The sequence below is a fragment of the Nyctibius grandis genome, chromosome 5, assembly GCF_013368605.1.
Source record: "Nyctibius grandis isolate bNycGra1 chromosome 5, bNycGra1.pri, whole genome shotgun sequence".
Classification (NCBI taxonomy): Eukaryota; Metazoa; Chordata; class Aves; order Nyctibiiformes; family Nyctibiidae; genus Nyctibius; species Nyctibius grandis.
This window is the reverse complement of record NC_090662.1, coordinates 71427797-71443715: the sequence shown is the minus strand read 5'-3', so window position 1 is coordinate 71443715 and position 15919 is coordinate 71427797. Positions and strand designations below refer to the sequence as shown.

The following is a 15919-nucleotide window of genomic DNA, read 5'->3' as shown; positions in this document are numbered from 1 at the left end:
AGCAGAAATACTAAAGTTACTGGGGGACACTTGAACATGAGGGGTTTTTTTTCCCATGTATTTTTCAGTATCAATATGGTATATTGTCTCTTTCAACTGACACATGCAACTGTATCTTGAACTGTACATGCATAACAGTCATGCACTTTTAGGAGCCTGTACATGTGATGGAATCTGGATTAGTTGGATTGAGGGGGTTTAATAATTTTTTCATTGTTATCTTGCTCAGCAACAAATAAATTAATTCTGTAGACTGGTGTGTATTCCTTCTGTGTTGTGGGCCTGCATCTGTTCCACCTCAGGAGGTTTTTGGCAGATCTCCTAAGGTTAGTGGGATTTGCCTGTCAAATCCTAGAGTGGGAGATCACAGGAGAAAGTACAGGGTGCTTCAGAGAAGAGTCATCATGGTTTGAAACAGCTGAGCTGGCACTGGACAACGTCCCCAGCTTGTGCTGGGAGCGGGCCATCTGCCTGATACTGTCCTTTTATGGGTGAATGTAATCACACTCGGTTATATTTGGTGGGCAGTAGGGATGAATGAAGCTATAGTTGTTTTCCCTCTTTCCCTTCTGGATGCACCATTACTGTTGCAGCTAGGGCATAGTAGTTGCCGGTCATGTTCTGTTTTTAGGGACGGTTCCTTTTTAAGAGAGGTTCCATCAAACCTTAAATGAGAAAATGTATGCACTGCTGTGGGATGAGAGGTGCTTTGCTTTCTGTTCTTCCCCTGATGCTGTCCATGCACTATGGGAGGTGTTAGTACTCTAGCACCAAGAAGCAATTTGTAATAGCCAATACCCCACCTGTGTTTGGTGGGGGTGTAAAGGGAATCGTGGCACCATTTCTCTCCTAAACTGGATGTCTCAGAGGATGAATGTTAAATGTGGAAGTAGTTAAGGATGAAAGGTAAGGATAATTGGGATTCCTCAAAAACTCCTTTTCCTTCGTCACAGCTAGTGAAAGAATGAGCGTGGGAAGGGAGAGGAAGAGGCTGATACCTGGTGAAGCACTGGGGATAACGTGGGGCAGGAAAGGGAGCGAGGGAAGCGTTTGACTGCCTCACTTGACCCACTCACATTCATGGAGTGGAAGGGAGGAGAACGGTTACTGGTTTCCAGACCTAAGCTTGCATAACTATTCGCTTAACACTTCCTTCTGGGGGAGAAACGTGTGCCGTGTCAGCCACTGAGAACTGTGTTTGGGAGTCAGCAGGGTACTGGCTAAAAGGCAGTTGATACCTTGCTTTTATGTGGAGCTTTGGGAAGGCTTTGTTGAGTTCTTCTAGAAGAGGGGTCTACTCACACGTGAGAGGGAAAATTGCACCATTGATTTGAGGGAGAGCAGCAAAGCAGAAATAAATGACCAATCTTCTCAGCTTTGAAGGATGTAAAAATAGTCAGGTGCCCCCAGGAGCAGTGCTGGAAATAGTGTCAATCAATACAATTCTGAAACATCTAGAAAAGAGGTGAACTGTGAGGTGGGAAAATTTGCTGGGGAGAGCAGTCAGGGAAGACTTAGGTCCTTCAGAGCCATCTCACACTTTTAAGAAAACAAGGCAATGGTATGGCCCTGTGACACATGAAATTTGCTGCAGACAGGTGCTAGGAAATGCACACTGAAAGGAACAACAGAAACTACGCTGAGAACTTACAAGCATATAAGTGATGTGGACTTGCTCCACTGAGACAGAGGGAGGGTGTGGGAAGGAAATCATGAACAAATTTGTAGTTAGCGTTGGTACAAAAGACAAGCTGTTAGGCTGTGTTTAAAATAAAAGGATGGGGAAATGGAGAATAATTCTGAGAGGGAGAATCTCATGAGGTTTGGTTTTGCTCATCTCCCACTCCAAAAAGAATAAAGTAGAAACAGGCTGTGTGTTCTCCTGCCATATGCATAAGGAAGGATTTTCATGCCTCCAGGAAGAGGAGAGCATGGCTATAAACAAACAGAAACACTTAAAGCTGTTTAGAGAAAGAAATGGGGTTCTTTCAGAATGACAGAAGGTGAATAGGCTGCTTGTACTTGTTGTTTTTTCACTACCTACAGTGGGGGGGGCTTTAGTGGAGTCCATTTCTGTACCGTAATAGGGAATGCACTGCACAGAGTGGAAAATACTTGAAAAAGTGGGTTTGGTACAGCTTGAAAATGGGAATCATGGATCACTGGTGATATCCAATTTTTTACTAAAAGGAATTATACGGACAGAGTGGGAAAAAAAGCATGGGTGCTCTCTACTCAGAAGCAAAAAAGGACTTTTGGTGAAATTTAAAGACAATACTTGAGATTGATTTTTACAGGCACAAAATGATCCAGTGGAACTCATTGCTACAAAACATTGCTGAAGTGGAGTGCTATCTCTCCTAATGGGTTGTGTAGCCATAAAAATATTCTTTGCAGGCTTCATTAGAGGGGACAAGATTCAGAACAATGTTCATCTTTTGAGCTTGAAGCTAGGGAGAACCTGCTAGTTATGCATGGGGAAAGAAGGTCTTTTCTGAGAAGGTGACTCCGTAGTTACCTGTAGCTGATGCCTGGTCCCGATGTCCCTCCTAGCCTCTGGTTGAACCTGTGTGACAGTTCCTGCAGCATGGTAGCAACTGTGCACGACATGCTGGCAGTTTCAGTCGTGCCCCTGGCTGCAAGGTGTCTGCTGTAAGCTTTGTGAGAAAGGAATATGTCCACATGGTGAACGCAGAGGTACTTAACCAGTGAGCGCTATTCCCCTGCTGCCACAGAGTGCTTTTCACCTCAGTCCCAAAGCATTTTGATGATGATCTAGTTGTGCAAAAATTTTGCAAGTTAGCATGCTTTGTTGCTCCAAATGAGGACCTAATGTTGTTTAACTGATGTGGAAACCAAATCACAAAGCTACGAAGCATCATGGAAGAAGTCGTGCAACAAACTGCTGGTGTAGTAGAGGACAGCATAAGCCTTGAGTCCTGAACTCTGCTCATTGGCATGTGTTGCCTTTCATTTTTAACAAGTAATTTTTATTAAAAATACATTGGCAGTTGGTAACTGGCTATGGCTTTCTTGTCAGCAGTACCTGCAGAGAGGCATAGGCCTTGTGGCACCCTCGTGTTGCAAAAGAGCTGCAGTTCTCCATCTTTCTGTGCTGTGCCTCAAACAGCCACCGGAACGTCGTGCTGTGAGTCACGGACTAGACCTACCTTTGTATCCGAGTACATAAAGCTCTCAATAGGACCGAGACAAGCATATCTCAACCAGCACTATTTTGCTCTATGAAACAAGCCAGTCCACTGAGATTCACATCCTTCCCTGAGGGTCTGGGCACTGGCTGTTGCCAAAAAATCTCTAGCTCTGGATTCTTCATCTTAAGGAAGGTGCTTGCCTCCTAGGATCTCTCAGCGGGTGGAGGCCAGCCGGGCACAGCTTCAGGCAATTGGTGAGAGAGTCACACTTGCCCAGGTGAAGATTGAGAAGATAAAGGGCAGCAAGAAGGCTATTAAGGTAGTGACTTCAGTGAAACCTGCATGGCCTCCCTTCTTCCTTCCACCTTCTCTCTTTACTGCTGGTCTAAGCTCTGGAGAAGAACAGGTGTTTGGCTGCTGCAGCTGCTGCCCGCTCACCTCTGCATGCCTTGCTGCTGAGCAGAGTTATGATTAGAATCCCATTCCTGACTCAGCCAGTTGATTTTTAGATCCATGAGCCACACAGCTCCAGGCCTTATGAGGCCTATATAGGCTGCTGCCCCAGCTGCTTCCTCAGAAAGAGAAAAAGCATGTGCTGAGCTAAGCCTAACACCTTCACACTTCAGGCTCATAGACACTTTGGCTATTTGAATGAAAGCTGCTGTTAGAGAGCCTTCCCTCAGTGCATCTTAATCCCATAGAGCTGTATAAAACTGGTAAAAATCCTTTCCCCATTCTTGCTCCATTTTATACAGTATTTTCAACTCCCTTCCTGCCAGTGGAAGTCTTTTTGCCAATGATCTCCTAGTATTTACACAGAGAGAGAACCTCTGGCACTTCTAGTTTCAGTAAGTGACAGCCCATGCATGTTTGGGTCTGTGCAGATAGCCCTTAGTAGCCTGTTGACTCCAAGGCTGTCCATTCCCACTGGCAGCACAGATTTTGTGCTTACTCCACTCCATGTGTTTCTGTATTGTCGGATTGCCTAGTTATTGGGATTTTTCAGTCCTTCCTTGTTTCTCCCCAGGTATTTTCCAGTGCCAAGTATCCAGCCCCTGAACGGCTGCAGGAGTACAGTTCAATTTTTGCTGGTGCAGAAGACACAGCTAAACAGAAATGGCCAAGACACAAGATTCAGAGCAAACACCGAATGCTGGATGAGAAAGCTCTGCAGGTAAGGGGGAGGAGAACAGACCTTGAGATGAACAAGCAAAGAGAAGCTAGGAGGCTGTTAGTCTCTTTGATGAAGTAGACCAGGGCTTTAGGATATAGGCTGGGAGCAGAACATCTTTTCAGCTTGGCCTGTTGGTGGGGATGTATGAGGTCAGGCTGGGAAGCTTGCAGAGCTGCCAATTTGAGAAGGCTGTGTCAGTACAAGATCTTGGCTGGGTGGTTGAGTGCCCTGGGTGGCTGTTGGCTGCCAGCTGTCCAGAGCAGCTCCATTTCCTGAAACACCACCATTTCCTGCAGCAGTGCTGGTGCGTGCTGCTGGCTGGGCTTAAGGCTTCGGCTGTGCATAGCAAGGTGGCTGGGATCAGGGTCATAATTGTTTGAAAATAGTTTCTAAAGGCTCTAATATAAGCGATGTGAGAACGGAAAGGTAAAAGTGGTTGCGAGCGTGTCAGGAGAAAAAGGGGTCATTAGAGCATTTTTCTGTCCCAGGAAAACCTCACACTTGGGTATTGTCCCTCCCTGGTTCCCAGCTAAGTTTTACATCTTGTGGGGGAAGATCATTTTGCTTCTTTACATCTTTTGTTTGTGCTTTGCTTCTCCTTTGCCTTGTGTTCAGCTATTGTAGGTTGCAAGCCCTTCAGAGGGGCTGAATCTCTCAGTACCCAGCACGGTTGGGGCTTCCAGGTGTGCCTATAGTACAGATGTCTGCAGCTGGTGGTGTTGAAGGAGGTCCTGAAGTATTGAGTTCCCTTTTAGTCTGTGGATTGAGTGGCAGAGAGGGGCTTCTTAGGGAGGTCTGAGAAGTGGTGGGTTTGGCAGGAAATGCTACCAAAGGATTCTCCAACAATTTGGGTCAAATCCCCAGGTTGGAAGGAGAGAAGGAAGAGTTGCTGTGCTTAAAAGTTTAAAAGTTGCTGTGTATGCGCTGTGCCAGGAGTAGCAGATGTGCTCTTCCTGGCAGGTTAGGGATCAGCCTGACAACTTCTCTGCTTTCCACTCCTAAAGAGACTTCCTTCCTCATCCTTGTGTACCTTGGCCCAAAAATAAAGCTGCCACTGAAAAATTTATCATGCTAAACTTCCCTGAGTTTTAATGGAGCTGACACCTCACACGGTGAGGTAGTTATGAATATTTCAGCCAGGCCAGGGAAGCAGGGTTGCTGGCCGAACGGACAGCTGGCAAACTCAAGCAGGGTTCGTGCTTCCTTCGAGCCGTGGCAGTAGCGCAGGGCAGAGCTGCGTGGGACCTGCTGGGTCCGGCCAGGGGAGGCTGGTTACAGTTGTGCTGTCTGGCTGGTGCCCCCATCCCCTCAGAGCATGTGGGAGGTGCAGAGGTGTTGGACAGGGGAGTGGACAGGGGAGATGCTCTCCCACCCTGAAGGGCTGGTGCCAATGTACAGCCCCTCTCATAGAGAGGGGATTGAGAAAAGCATCAGCTGGTAAAAAGCAGTGTCCCGCAAAGAGCAAATAGTGTGCCCATCCGACTGGCCCGCTGGCTCCAGTAGGCTCTGCATGCCCTTCCCCACTGCCCCAGCCATCTGCCTGCGATGCCACCTCTTCCCTGTCCCAGGCGGTCTTTGTACCATGGCCATGTTCTGCCCTTTGTGACCAAGGCTGCCATCACCACAGGGACTTCGTTGCAGGCCCCGGGGGACGGTTGTGTTTGTTCCTTCCCCCCTGTGACCCATCTTTTGATCCTCCCTTGGGGTTGTTGATCTTTCTCTAACTTTGCAGACCCTACCTCATGCAGCAGTCTTGTTACTTTCACCAAGCTCACCCACACCCTAGCTCCTGCAGCTCTTCTGTGGGGCGAGGGGACGCTGCTGTGCTGGCGACAGGCTGTCTGCTGGTGAACGATTGGGGTCCGGTGTGCTGAGTGGGGGTCGGTGTGGCCGAGCTCTGACCACATTCCAGGGGGACAGGCCCTTCTTGGCCATAGCTGAGCACGGAGCCTGATGTGCCTTGTAGTGATGAAATGTGACAGAGGGAAGCCTAATGTCTGCGTTTATGCCATCCTCAATTATTCAGGGCTTTCAGCAGAGGCTCGCTGCCTGTTTTCACTTCTAATGAGGGCCTCTTTGCTGGGAGCAGTTGCAGTGGCCTTTGCTAACTTCACTTGCACATGTACACACGCACCCCATCAGGAAAGCAAGTTCTGCTCATGCCAGTTTGAGGGTAAGTGGTGGCAGCCTGTGCTCAGCACTTAGGATTCATGCTCTGGGGGAAAAGCAGCTGAGCTGGAAATGTGTGTGGTTCTGCAGTTTTATTTAAGGCTTCCCTCCTGGGAAATTTTCCTTTCCCACTCCACACCCCACACGAGTGAAAACTCAGCTGTTGAGAGGACACTGTTTAGGTTGGTAAGGTAAGCACTGATGGATAAGAATGCCAGAAATGAGGTCCTTGTTGTAAGCCTGGAAAGCCGCTTGCTTTGCACGTTGCTGTGGTAGCAGCTAGGCAAGGTTGAACATGGAGTTGGCTGCAGCCCTGGGGGCTTCTCAGGCGCTGGGCACAGCCTTTGCAGTGGGACCTGTGTCCGGGTGCTGCAAGTTCCCCTCAGGAGGCTGAAAAACGAGGTGGGAGACATGGTCTGCCTGGGCTTGGAAAAAGGTCCAAGCAAAAGTTACAGTCCACTGCTGGAGTAACCTCACAGGTCTTCAAAAATGTCAGTAACTTGGCACATCCTTGTGAATTCTGCCTCCACCATGGGCATGAGGAGGCTGAACTGGGTTTTTGGTACTTGCTCATCTTCAAGTGCATTTCCAGCTAGCCTCAGCATGCCATTGACATGGGGGGAATGAGATTTCTGGTGTATCAACCTAATTCTCTTTGTAAGAGAGTGTGCTTAATTAAACTTAGGAACCAGGGTGACTATATATTTTTAACGTAAGCTGTTAGGGAGAAAAATGCCTGGAAATGCAGTGTCGTTAGGGGTGTGATCCTGCCAGGTGCCAAACCCCATGTTGAGGTGTTTGATCATTTAGGCATCCCCCATGACTTCAGTTGGTCGAGGTTGCTGAACCTTCAGCTTAAGGCCTTAATGTCCCTATAAAAAAACTCATTTTTAAATGGCATGTTAACTTGTGGAATTCACAGTTGCAGGGTATTATTGAGAGTAGGTAGCTGTTCTAAATTTCAAAACAGATCTGGGTTCTTGAATAAGACTAGTACTTTGGTGGCATTTAAATTGAAAGGATTATATAGAGCCTCATGTTTCAGAGTAATACCCAAGCTTAGTGCTTTTATAACTGCCTTAGATGAGACTTAAAAGTAAATGTAGGTAATGGTTGGTTTCTCACTCCGCCCTTAAAGTGACGCAGAGTCTTCCAGTGCTAATTGAAATCTACAAAGAGAGAATTAAAAAAATATATATATGACTTGAGGGCTAAGTGTGTGTGAACAGTTCTTGCAAAAACGTCAGTACTCCCTCATGCTTAAAAAATTAAACATTGGGAAATGAATATTAATGATCAAAAGAACCTTTATTTCTGGATCTCTGCTTCTAAATAACAATTTATATATTTTTGCCTACTTGCTGCTGTAAAAATTCAAGATGTTTATTTCAGTGTATTTTTCACAAGTTGGAACGTGTTATTGGGGGGGGTTTGGGGGGGGAACATTTAAATCAAAACCTCCCAGGACTTTTCTTACAGCATTTTGTAGACTCAGAGCATCATACAGACTCTTAGTGGATTAACTGAGCTGTGACTAAGCCATTTCCCAAGATTTCTGGGTACCAAATTCAGGACTGCAATTTCTATCAGCAGGAACTGCTTATGTGGCTGAGATGTGGTCTTAAAACTGAACCAACGATGGTCTCCATCCCCCCCCTACAAGTACAAAGAGGGAAGAAGGACTCAGAGAATGGGATAGAGCAGGGATGCTGGAAGTAGTGAGGCAGTAGGAAGCTGTGGACAGTATTTGAAGTGGCCTGTTTGGTTGTCTTCTGGTGACAGAAGAAAACCTCAAGAGTGTGGCCGATTATTGAACCTGACAAACTGTCCAGGTTAGTGCTCTGGTTTCTTCTGGTATGAAGACTTACCACCTTGCAGCTGCCAGGCTGCTGTTTGTCCTAGTTCGTGAAGGAAGAACAGGAGCTGTGAAGGGGCTGAGGAAAGGTGTGGAGAGGGGTTTAGGGTGGAGATTTGTCCATCCCGGGCTGTCTCTGAGTTCAGGAACTGATGCTTTTCCACCTTTGCAGGAGAATGCTGTGATCACTGAACTTCATCCCCCAGAGCGTGCGGCAGTGGGCACTGTCACGCTAGCTGAAACACTGGTCTGATCTGGGATGGCAATTCCTGCGCTCTATAAAAGTCAAGCAGTTCAGATGTAATAAGTCCTTTTCTAAAGGGAGCTCTATATATTATGCATGAAGTTTTAGAACCGAGAGAGAGGAGATTTCAGTTCATTAGAGTTGAAAACTCCTGCAAATCCTTCAGGCTTTGCAAAACCATCTGGCACACGTTCCACCCTGCGCACTCTCTTCTGCCTGATCTCCTGCCTAGGGCAGGCACTCTGTTTTTTCCTGACCTTTTTTATCTTTGCCTTCCCTGCATACCCCACCGGTGGGATTACATCTCTTAAAACATCAGTTGAAGGCAGCACAGAGGGGGGTAATAGAGATGTTTGGGGGACTCTGCCTGCATGAAAATGTCTAGTAGTTGGGAGACACTAACAAATGCCTTTTAGACTGCGATGCTTGATCCCTGCCTCTGGCTATAGAGTCTGAGTGGTTGTTTTATTTTGGTGGATCCTTGCCACAGCAACACTTGTTCAATATGACCTATCCGTGGCACCAAAAGCACATGCCATGAGTCTGAACTGCTGAGATTTGTCATGAGTGTGGGGTTGCAATGTTGTCCATGTGCTTCCTTGCTCAAAGGGAGGTGGAGAGGGAGCAGTAGAGTTCACAGACCATGCAGTGGATCCAGCGGTGTGGGCTGTGGTGGCTGGGGAGAGCTATCTCAGCAGCTGTGGTTTTAGTGTCTTACCACCTGTTATCTGTCTTCTTGCAGGAGAAGCTCAAGTACTTCCCTGTGTGTGTAAGGACCAAAATTCACCAGGAGGATGATGCAGAAGAAGGCCTTGGCAGCCTCCCCAGGAACATCAGCTCCCTCAGCTCCCTGCTGCTCTTCAATACCACCGAGAACTTGTGAGAACTGGAGCAGCACCATGCTGCTTCCCTGCTCCTGCTTGTCCTCAGAGGAGCTTTCACTTCCCTGGGGGCAGCAGTAACTCCTTGCTTTCCTGGGGGTCTTACATATCAGGTTCCTGATAGGACAGGGTTTGGTAGCTCTCCGCTGGCTTCCAGCTAGCAACCCTTTCTTCCCCAGTCTTGCCCTTGAGTGGAAGGAGTTGTTTTGTCTGCACCTGCTTTCAACCCAGTTTTGCACTGCCCTTCTCTGCCCCATGTGCCCACCTAAGTACCACTCCTGCTCCTGATGATTCCTCACAGCAGCACTTCACTGCTCTCACTGCTTTAATGTCTTCACTGCCTCCCTCACTGCAGTTCCCTTTCCCATGGGTCTTTGCCTCATGGTTCCTTCTTCTGCTCATATTGAAGAACTTCTTTAAGCCATTCTTTAGCTTTCAGCTGATGGACCTCCTCTTTCTTCTCCTGAGTCATGGATTATTTCCACTCTTTGTCTTTCCTCCTGTACCTTGAGTGATGAGTCACCAGGAGAGACTGGTGTCCTGTTGTAGGATGGTTTCGGCCAGGTGATGGGAAGGGGAGAGCTTGATAATGATGGCAGTGCAGCGGGGCTTTGCTTTAGGAGGAATGTGGAGGCTGTGCTGGCAGGGTGAGGAGCTGATCACCTCCTGGTTGTGGAGGGGTGAGGCAGGAAAATGGGGCTAAAAGAAGGAAACTGGAAGGCCCAACATGTTCCACCTTCATGAGTGAGTCAGGAGGTCTCCACCTCCAAGGCCTTCTTGGATACGCTGTTTCTTCTGGCCTTGGCTCTTGAGGCAGCATCACGGAAATACTTGTCCTCTACCCTTAGGTACAAGAAGTATGTTTTCCTGGATCCTCTGGCTGGAGCAGTGACCAAGACCCATGTGGCTCTGGAAACAGAGACAGAAGAGAAGCTCTTTGATGCTCCTCTCTCCATCACCAAAAGGGGACAGCTAGACCGACAGGTGAGATGCAGTTGTGGGGATGCAGCTGCTTCCCCTTCAGAGAATTGTGCTCAGCTCTCTGAGAGGAGAGGGCTTCTGTAGGGTGGAGAGCAGGTAGGAGAACGGCCCCTCATGGGGCTGCAGAACATCTCACTTATCAGAAGGACCTTGCCCGTTTTTGTGTTTGAAGTACTGGTGTGAGCTTGATGGGTGAGACAAAACCCTCAAACTTGGCAGGCCTTTCTCTCTGCTCAAGCCTTTGGGTGATGTGAGAAGAGTCATGTGATATCGATTCACCTTGCTGCTCGACCTCAGGGCTGTAGAGGAGTTTGGAGGCTCCATCACTTGATCATCCCCCTTGTGCTAACGCCTGAGCCTCATGAGGAGTCTGAGGGTGAGGTGCCACTGCTAGAAGGTGCCTGGGAGGAGGTCTGATCGCCATCATTCCTCCTGGGAAGAGGCGTCTGCTAGTGCAAACAGAAGGGCCAGCCAGCCTGAGCAAAGGGTTTGTGCTTGGTGTGGGATGTGGGGCAGGCAATGCACCAACCCAGCTGCCCCAACACGTGACTGATCTCGTACCCAACACCTTGTAGTGGCTATACCTGGAGCTTTGCTGGTGTGTGGTTGAATGTGTGGTTGGGGGCTGGGGAAAGGAGCCTGGGAGCCATTTGCTCATCATGTTGGACTGGAGGAGATAGCAGTGTAGATAGTAAAGAAAACCCTGTATTCACAGCACACCTTCGGTACTGTTTTGCCTGTGTGTTAAACACAAAACCAAACCTCTGTAACTACTTGGTTGTGCTTCTCCTGCATCTTAATCTCAGAAACAGTTCAGGCACCATTCTCTTCTGGAGGAGAAGGGACTGGCTTACGTAGGCTGCAAAAGCTGGTGCGCGAAACCTTCAGAGGAGGAGAGAGTCCGCTTGTAAGAAACTAGGAAGGTCCTGCACCTCTTCCTCCTCCTGCAGCCTGCCTTTTCCGAGCCTGGTCTGCAGGAGGTAGCCTCTGAGCACGGGGAGCTGCCACAGGACAAGAGCACAGAGTTGTAGGGGTAGCTGGTGAGCGGCCACTGTACCAAGGCACATGAGCCCAGCCCTGACTGCCACCCAGGCTCTTCCCTGCAGTGCCCCTGTTTGCTGCAAGGGAAAGCAAGTGTGTAGTCACTGCCTTATCTTTTTATTTTGGGTTTCTTTCTTTTAGGTAGCTGAAAATTACTTCTATGTGCCAGATCTGGGCCAGGTCCCCGAGATCGATGTGCCCTCCTACCTACCAGACCTGCCTGGCATTGCTGCAGATCTCATGTACAGTGCTGATCTGGGCCCCGGCATCGCACCGTCCGCCCCTAGCAGCGCTATTCCAGAGCTGCCCACTTTCAACACTGAGTCGGTGGAGCCTTTGCAACCAGGTATTTCCAGTCCCTCACCCCAGGGCCCTGTGAAGGAGGAAGGCAGGAGTTGCTAGAAGATGGAGACAAGGCAGAAAGTCCCTTGATGGAGATTTCTGGTGGAGATACCTCTGGCTCGTGCTTGGGCCTAAGTCAAAGCTGCAACCTGCTCAAGTGCTGGCCAGGCTCTGGACCCCTCGCCTCCCTCCACCCCTGCATTCCTAGGGAGGAGGGATCATGGTGTGGAGGGACTGGCCTCATGGCAGCCTGGTGGGATGCCCTTAGGTGACCTGGGCAGGCCCCGTGGCATGCAGCTGGGGAGGGCAGAGTAGGCGAATTTCAAACCCTACTGTTAAGAGATGCTGCACAGGGTGGGAGTGCTTTGCTGCACAGTGCGTGCTGAGGACTCTGATCTGTTGCTGCTGAGGCATGCGAAGCTCTGAGCTGAAGCTCTCAGTGTGCTGTCCTCTGGGACTCCTCAGATGCAACTTCTTTCATCTTTCAGACCTTCAAGATGCTGAGCTATTGCCGCCGCCTCCACCACCACCTCCCCCACCGCCTCCTGTTATGCCAACTACTGTGCCTCCTCCGCCCCCCCTGCCCCAGCCCACAGCCCCCACTGAGCCAGCCTGGACAGCGAGCGAGGAGAGCAGCAGTGCAGTGCCTGCAGGTAAGGGCTGGGCATCTCCACAGCTTCACCAGCAGAATCTAACTCTGACTCCTTGGCTTCAGCCCATCTCCTTGGTTGGTTCCCTGTGGCTTCCCAGCCTTCTGGCAGAGGAGGGAGGCTGCAGTGGGAGGGGAAGCTGCTCCCACCTGCCTGGCAGCTGCAAGCTTTCAGTTCCAGCTTGATGGGGCTGCTGCTGGCTGGGCTGAGCATAAGTCCATCATGGAGAGATGTCTGGGCCTGGCTCACAGCCCCGGGCAGAAGCTGGCAGGGTCTCAGATAAGCGCATTCCATGGGGTTTTGGCTGGGCCTGTAGCTGGTGCACTGACCCACGGCTGCTGCCTGTCCTTCCTGTCCCTGCAGCTTCAGTCCAGGGAGCCCCGAAGGAGGTGGTGAACCCCTCCACTGGGCGTGCCAGTCTCCTGGAGTCCATCCGCCAGGCCGGTGGCATTGGGAAGGCCAACCTCCGCAGCGTCAAGGAGAGGAAGCTGGAGAAGAAGAAGCAGAAGGAACAAGAACAAGGTGCTGAAGCTCTTTGGTAGAACTGATCTTCCTTGCTTTCAGCCCCAGGCTGGGAAGATGTAGGTCTTGGGGGAGACAGACAAGCCTGGAGCACAATGAATGAATGTACAGAGCGGAAAGCTGTTGTCTCTCCTCACAGGCTGGTGTAGGTCTGAGGTGTTTCCCATTCAGCCAAAGCTCTGTGAACTTGCTAAACTCCATCTGCCAGAAGGGCATTTGTGGTCTTGATGGAGACCCACTCTGTCTTGGGGCATATGTAGAAGTTTCATGTCTGCTGCATGGGGGCAGAGACACAAAGGAAACCCTGAGGCCAAGAGGGGCAGGGCCAAGCCGGTTTGAGCATGTGAGTTTTGGTAGCTGGGGAGGGTGTTGATGGAGCTGGTTTGGCAGAATGAGACTGCAAATGCCCAGTCCCTCTTGCCCCTCCAGGAATACCACTCTTGTATGTCCCCAGAAGATGCCATTACCCTGTGGTGCCTGGCGTTTTCCTGACCTTAAACTGGACTACAGTGGGAGAGATTAGGGGTGTGATACAAAGTTAGAGGTTTGGGTTGGTTTTTTTTTCTGTAATCTGAAGGCAGTATTGCAGGAGAATGCTTTCATCTTAGTGCTAGGTTCAGACTGATGCTTCCTGTCTGACTAGGGGGGTTTTGCTCTGTTTCAGTGAGAGCTACAGGACAAGGTGGAGATTTGATGTCAGACCTCTTCAACAAACTGGTGCTGAGGCGCAAAGGTACTGTCCTGCGGGGTGGGCTGCTCCTCCCCCCTACGAAAGAGGGAGAACCCTTTCTGGCACCTCAGTTGTGTCAGCCACAGCCCCAGAAAGAGGAACAGAGACACTTTCCCTGGCGAACAGGGCTGGGAGTGTCTTTACAGAGGGTGAGCAGGAGAATCTCCACCTCAAGTCCTGCTGGTGGCACGGCAGGAGGCTGTGTCCCCAAGGCAGATGACAGACTCTGAAAGCTACCTGCGAGGAAGGGACAGAGATGTCTCTTAATTCAGTGCTGGGGCCGCTGGGCCCCTCGCCTGTGGAGGCACCTGAGCTGCCCTGAGGCCTTGTCAGGTACCCAGGGCATTTAGGGCCAGTGTCACCCCTCAGTGCCTGGCACAGGGCGGAGGAGGGCATGGACTTGCTCAGGTGGAGCTTTAGTTAAATGAGCCCTTGCACAGGGCTGTGATGGTGCTGAACTGTGTTGGCTGTTCTGCTTGCCTGGGCCACCTGGGTGCTGGGAACAGCAGTACAAGGTGTGGTTTTCCCCCCCTCCTCTTTGCTGAGCCTATGTTCTCTAGTCCCCAGGTGTCACTCACTGATGCTTTTCCTTCCCTCACAGGTATTTCAGGGAAAGGGCCGGGAGCCTCCGGCAATCCCGATGCTCCTGGAAGTCCTGCTGGTGCCTTTGCTCGTATGTCAGACTCAATACCACCCCTCCCACCCCCACAGCAGCCCGTGGGTGAGGAGGATGAGGATGACTGGGAGTCATAGATGGAGTCAGTTGAGCATCAGTGTGAATCCCAGGACTCTTGAACTAAGCACCTTTGAGAGACACGAGCCTGTGGAAGGAAGTACCTCTTGGAGGGTGGGCACTAGCATGGCAGGGGGAACTGTGTCATTTCTTTTTGAAGAGCAGGAACCACAGGAGCTAACCGCTGCTGAGGTTGTAGTTATCAACAAGGGTTTTTCTTCTGCTGTCTGCTCTTCTCCCCCTCAAATACTACATTCCAGCTCGAATGCTGCTGCTACTCACACTGGTGCAATAAATCCTGCCTTAGCTGGTGGGCTGTGGGGCAGCCTGTGCTCAGAGGATCAGAACTAGCATTGCTCCTGATTTAAAGGGCCCTCAGTCTTTCCTAATGTGACTGGTGATGACTGCAAAAGCATCTCTTCCAGGCAAACAGCCCTTGCCTCATTTGTCTCCTTGCTGCTTGCTTGCTGAAGCTCCTGTTGGCTTGGTTGTTGCTAGAAGAGAGAATGAGTGTGTGTGTCCCCCTCATAGGGGTCTAATTCCTGGTGCCTCTGCACTCGATGGTTTCTTTCTCTACATGGCTTATGGTAATTCTTTGCCTGTTACTGTCTGAAAAATTTCAATAAAGTTGAAGGAAGCTGGTCCTTGCAGCCTTTGCTTTGGTAAAAGCAGGAAGCGTGCACAATTAGGGTGTTAAGGGAAAGCTCAGCTGTCCGCTCTCATTTCGGGTGGGGGCTAGCCTTACAGCCCTGCACCACCAGCCACAGGGCTGGAGGGCACCAGCTGTTACAAGCAGGTGCACACCACTCTTGCTGCTGCTTTCACTGGGGTTAAGGCAGAGCATGTGCCAGATGGTGGGGTTTGTACCCCCTGAAAGGGGCAGGAGACTCACCATGGAAGTTTCTCAGAAGCAGCTGTTTCTTTCCCTGGGGGGCTAATTAACATATAGGAAGTTGGTACCAGCTCTGTGTCTAATTATAAGTACTTTCTTCATTGTGAAGAGCCTTAAGAGATAGCATCCAGCTGCTGAAACTGGCAAAGAGGCAAAAGAAGCTCCTGGGAAGAGACTTGTGGATGGCTGTGGGATTACATAGCTATCGCTGTCCTCTGCCACTGACCCATGGCCTAGGAAAGTTTTACCATTTTCCACAGAAAGTTACTTTGAATTCAAAAACGTAGGCAGTAAAAAGAGCAGAGCAATCCTGTGCTTAAGCATAATCAAAGAAGTGCTGTGCTGCATTATGGCTGTATATCTTTATTCCCCTTAAAACAACGAACCCCTCCTTGAATCTACTGACTGCTTGAAGCAAGGCAGAAAGAAGGGGATAAGAAGTGTTACCCATAGCTGCCCCGTGTCTGACCAGTCTGACTGCATAATTCCAACATCACACAAACCAATGGCCTGATAGTTTACAAATCTTGTGAAAAGCTCTGTTTTCATTGGT

The 15919-nt window shown here is 49.8% G+C and overlaps 1 protein-coding gene across 9 annotated transcripts in view; it reads left to right on the top strand.

Moving 5' to 3' along the window:
* WASHC1 (WASH complex subunit 1) overlaps nt 1–15116 on the top strand; it is a 43224-nt gene extending 28108 nt beyond the window's left edge. For all 9 annotated transcript variants that reach the window (XM_068402235.1, XM_068402232.1, XM_068402240.1 and 6 more), the window contains 9 exons: nt 3360–3471; nt 4180–4326; nt 9337–9473; nt 10324–10459; nt 11639–11843; nt 12328–12492; nt 12853–13011; nt 13676–13744; nt 14343–15116. In XM_068402235.1, the coding sequence (XP_068258336.1) occupies nt 3360–3471; nt 4180–4326; nt 9337–9473; nt 10324–10459; nt 11639–11843; nt 12328–12492; nt 12853–13011; nt 13676–13744; nt 14343–14494 (1282 nt within the window). In that variant the 3' untranslated portion in view covers nt 14495–15116. The remainder of the gene's footprint in view (nt 1–3359; nt 3472–4179; nt 4327–9336; nt 9474–10323; nt 10460–11638; nt 11844–12327; nt 12493–12852; nt 13012–13675; nt 13745–14342) is intronic.
* The last annotated feature ends 803 nt before the right edge of the window (nt 15117–15919 follow it).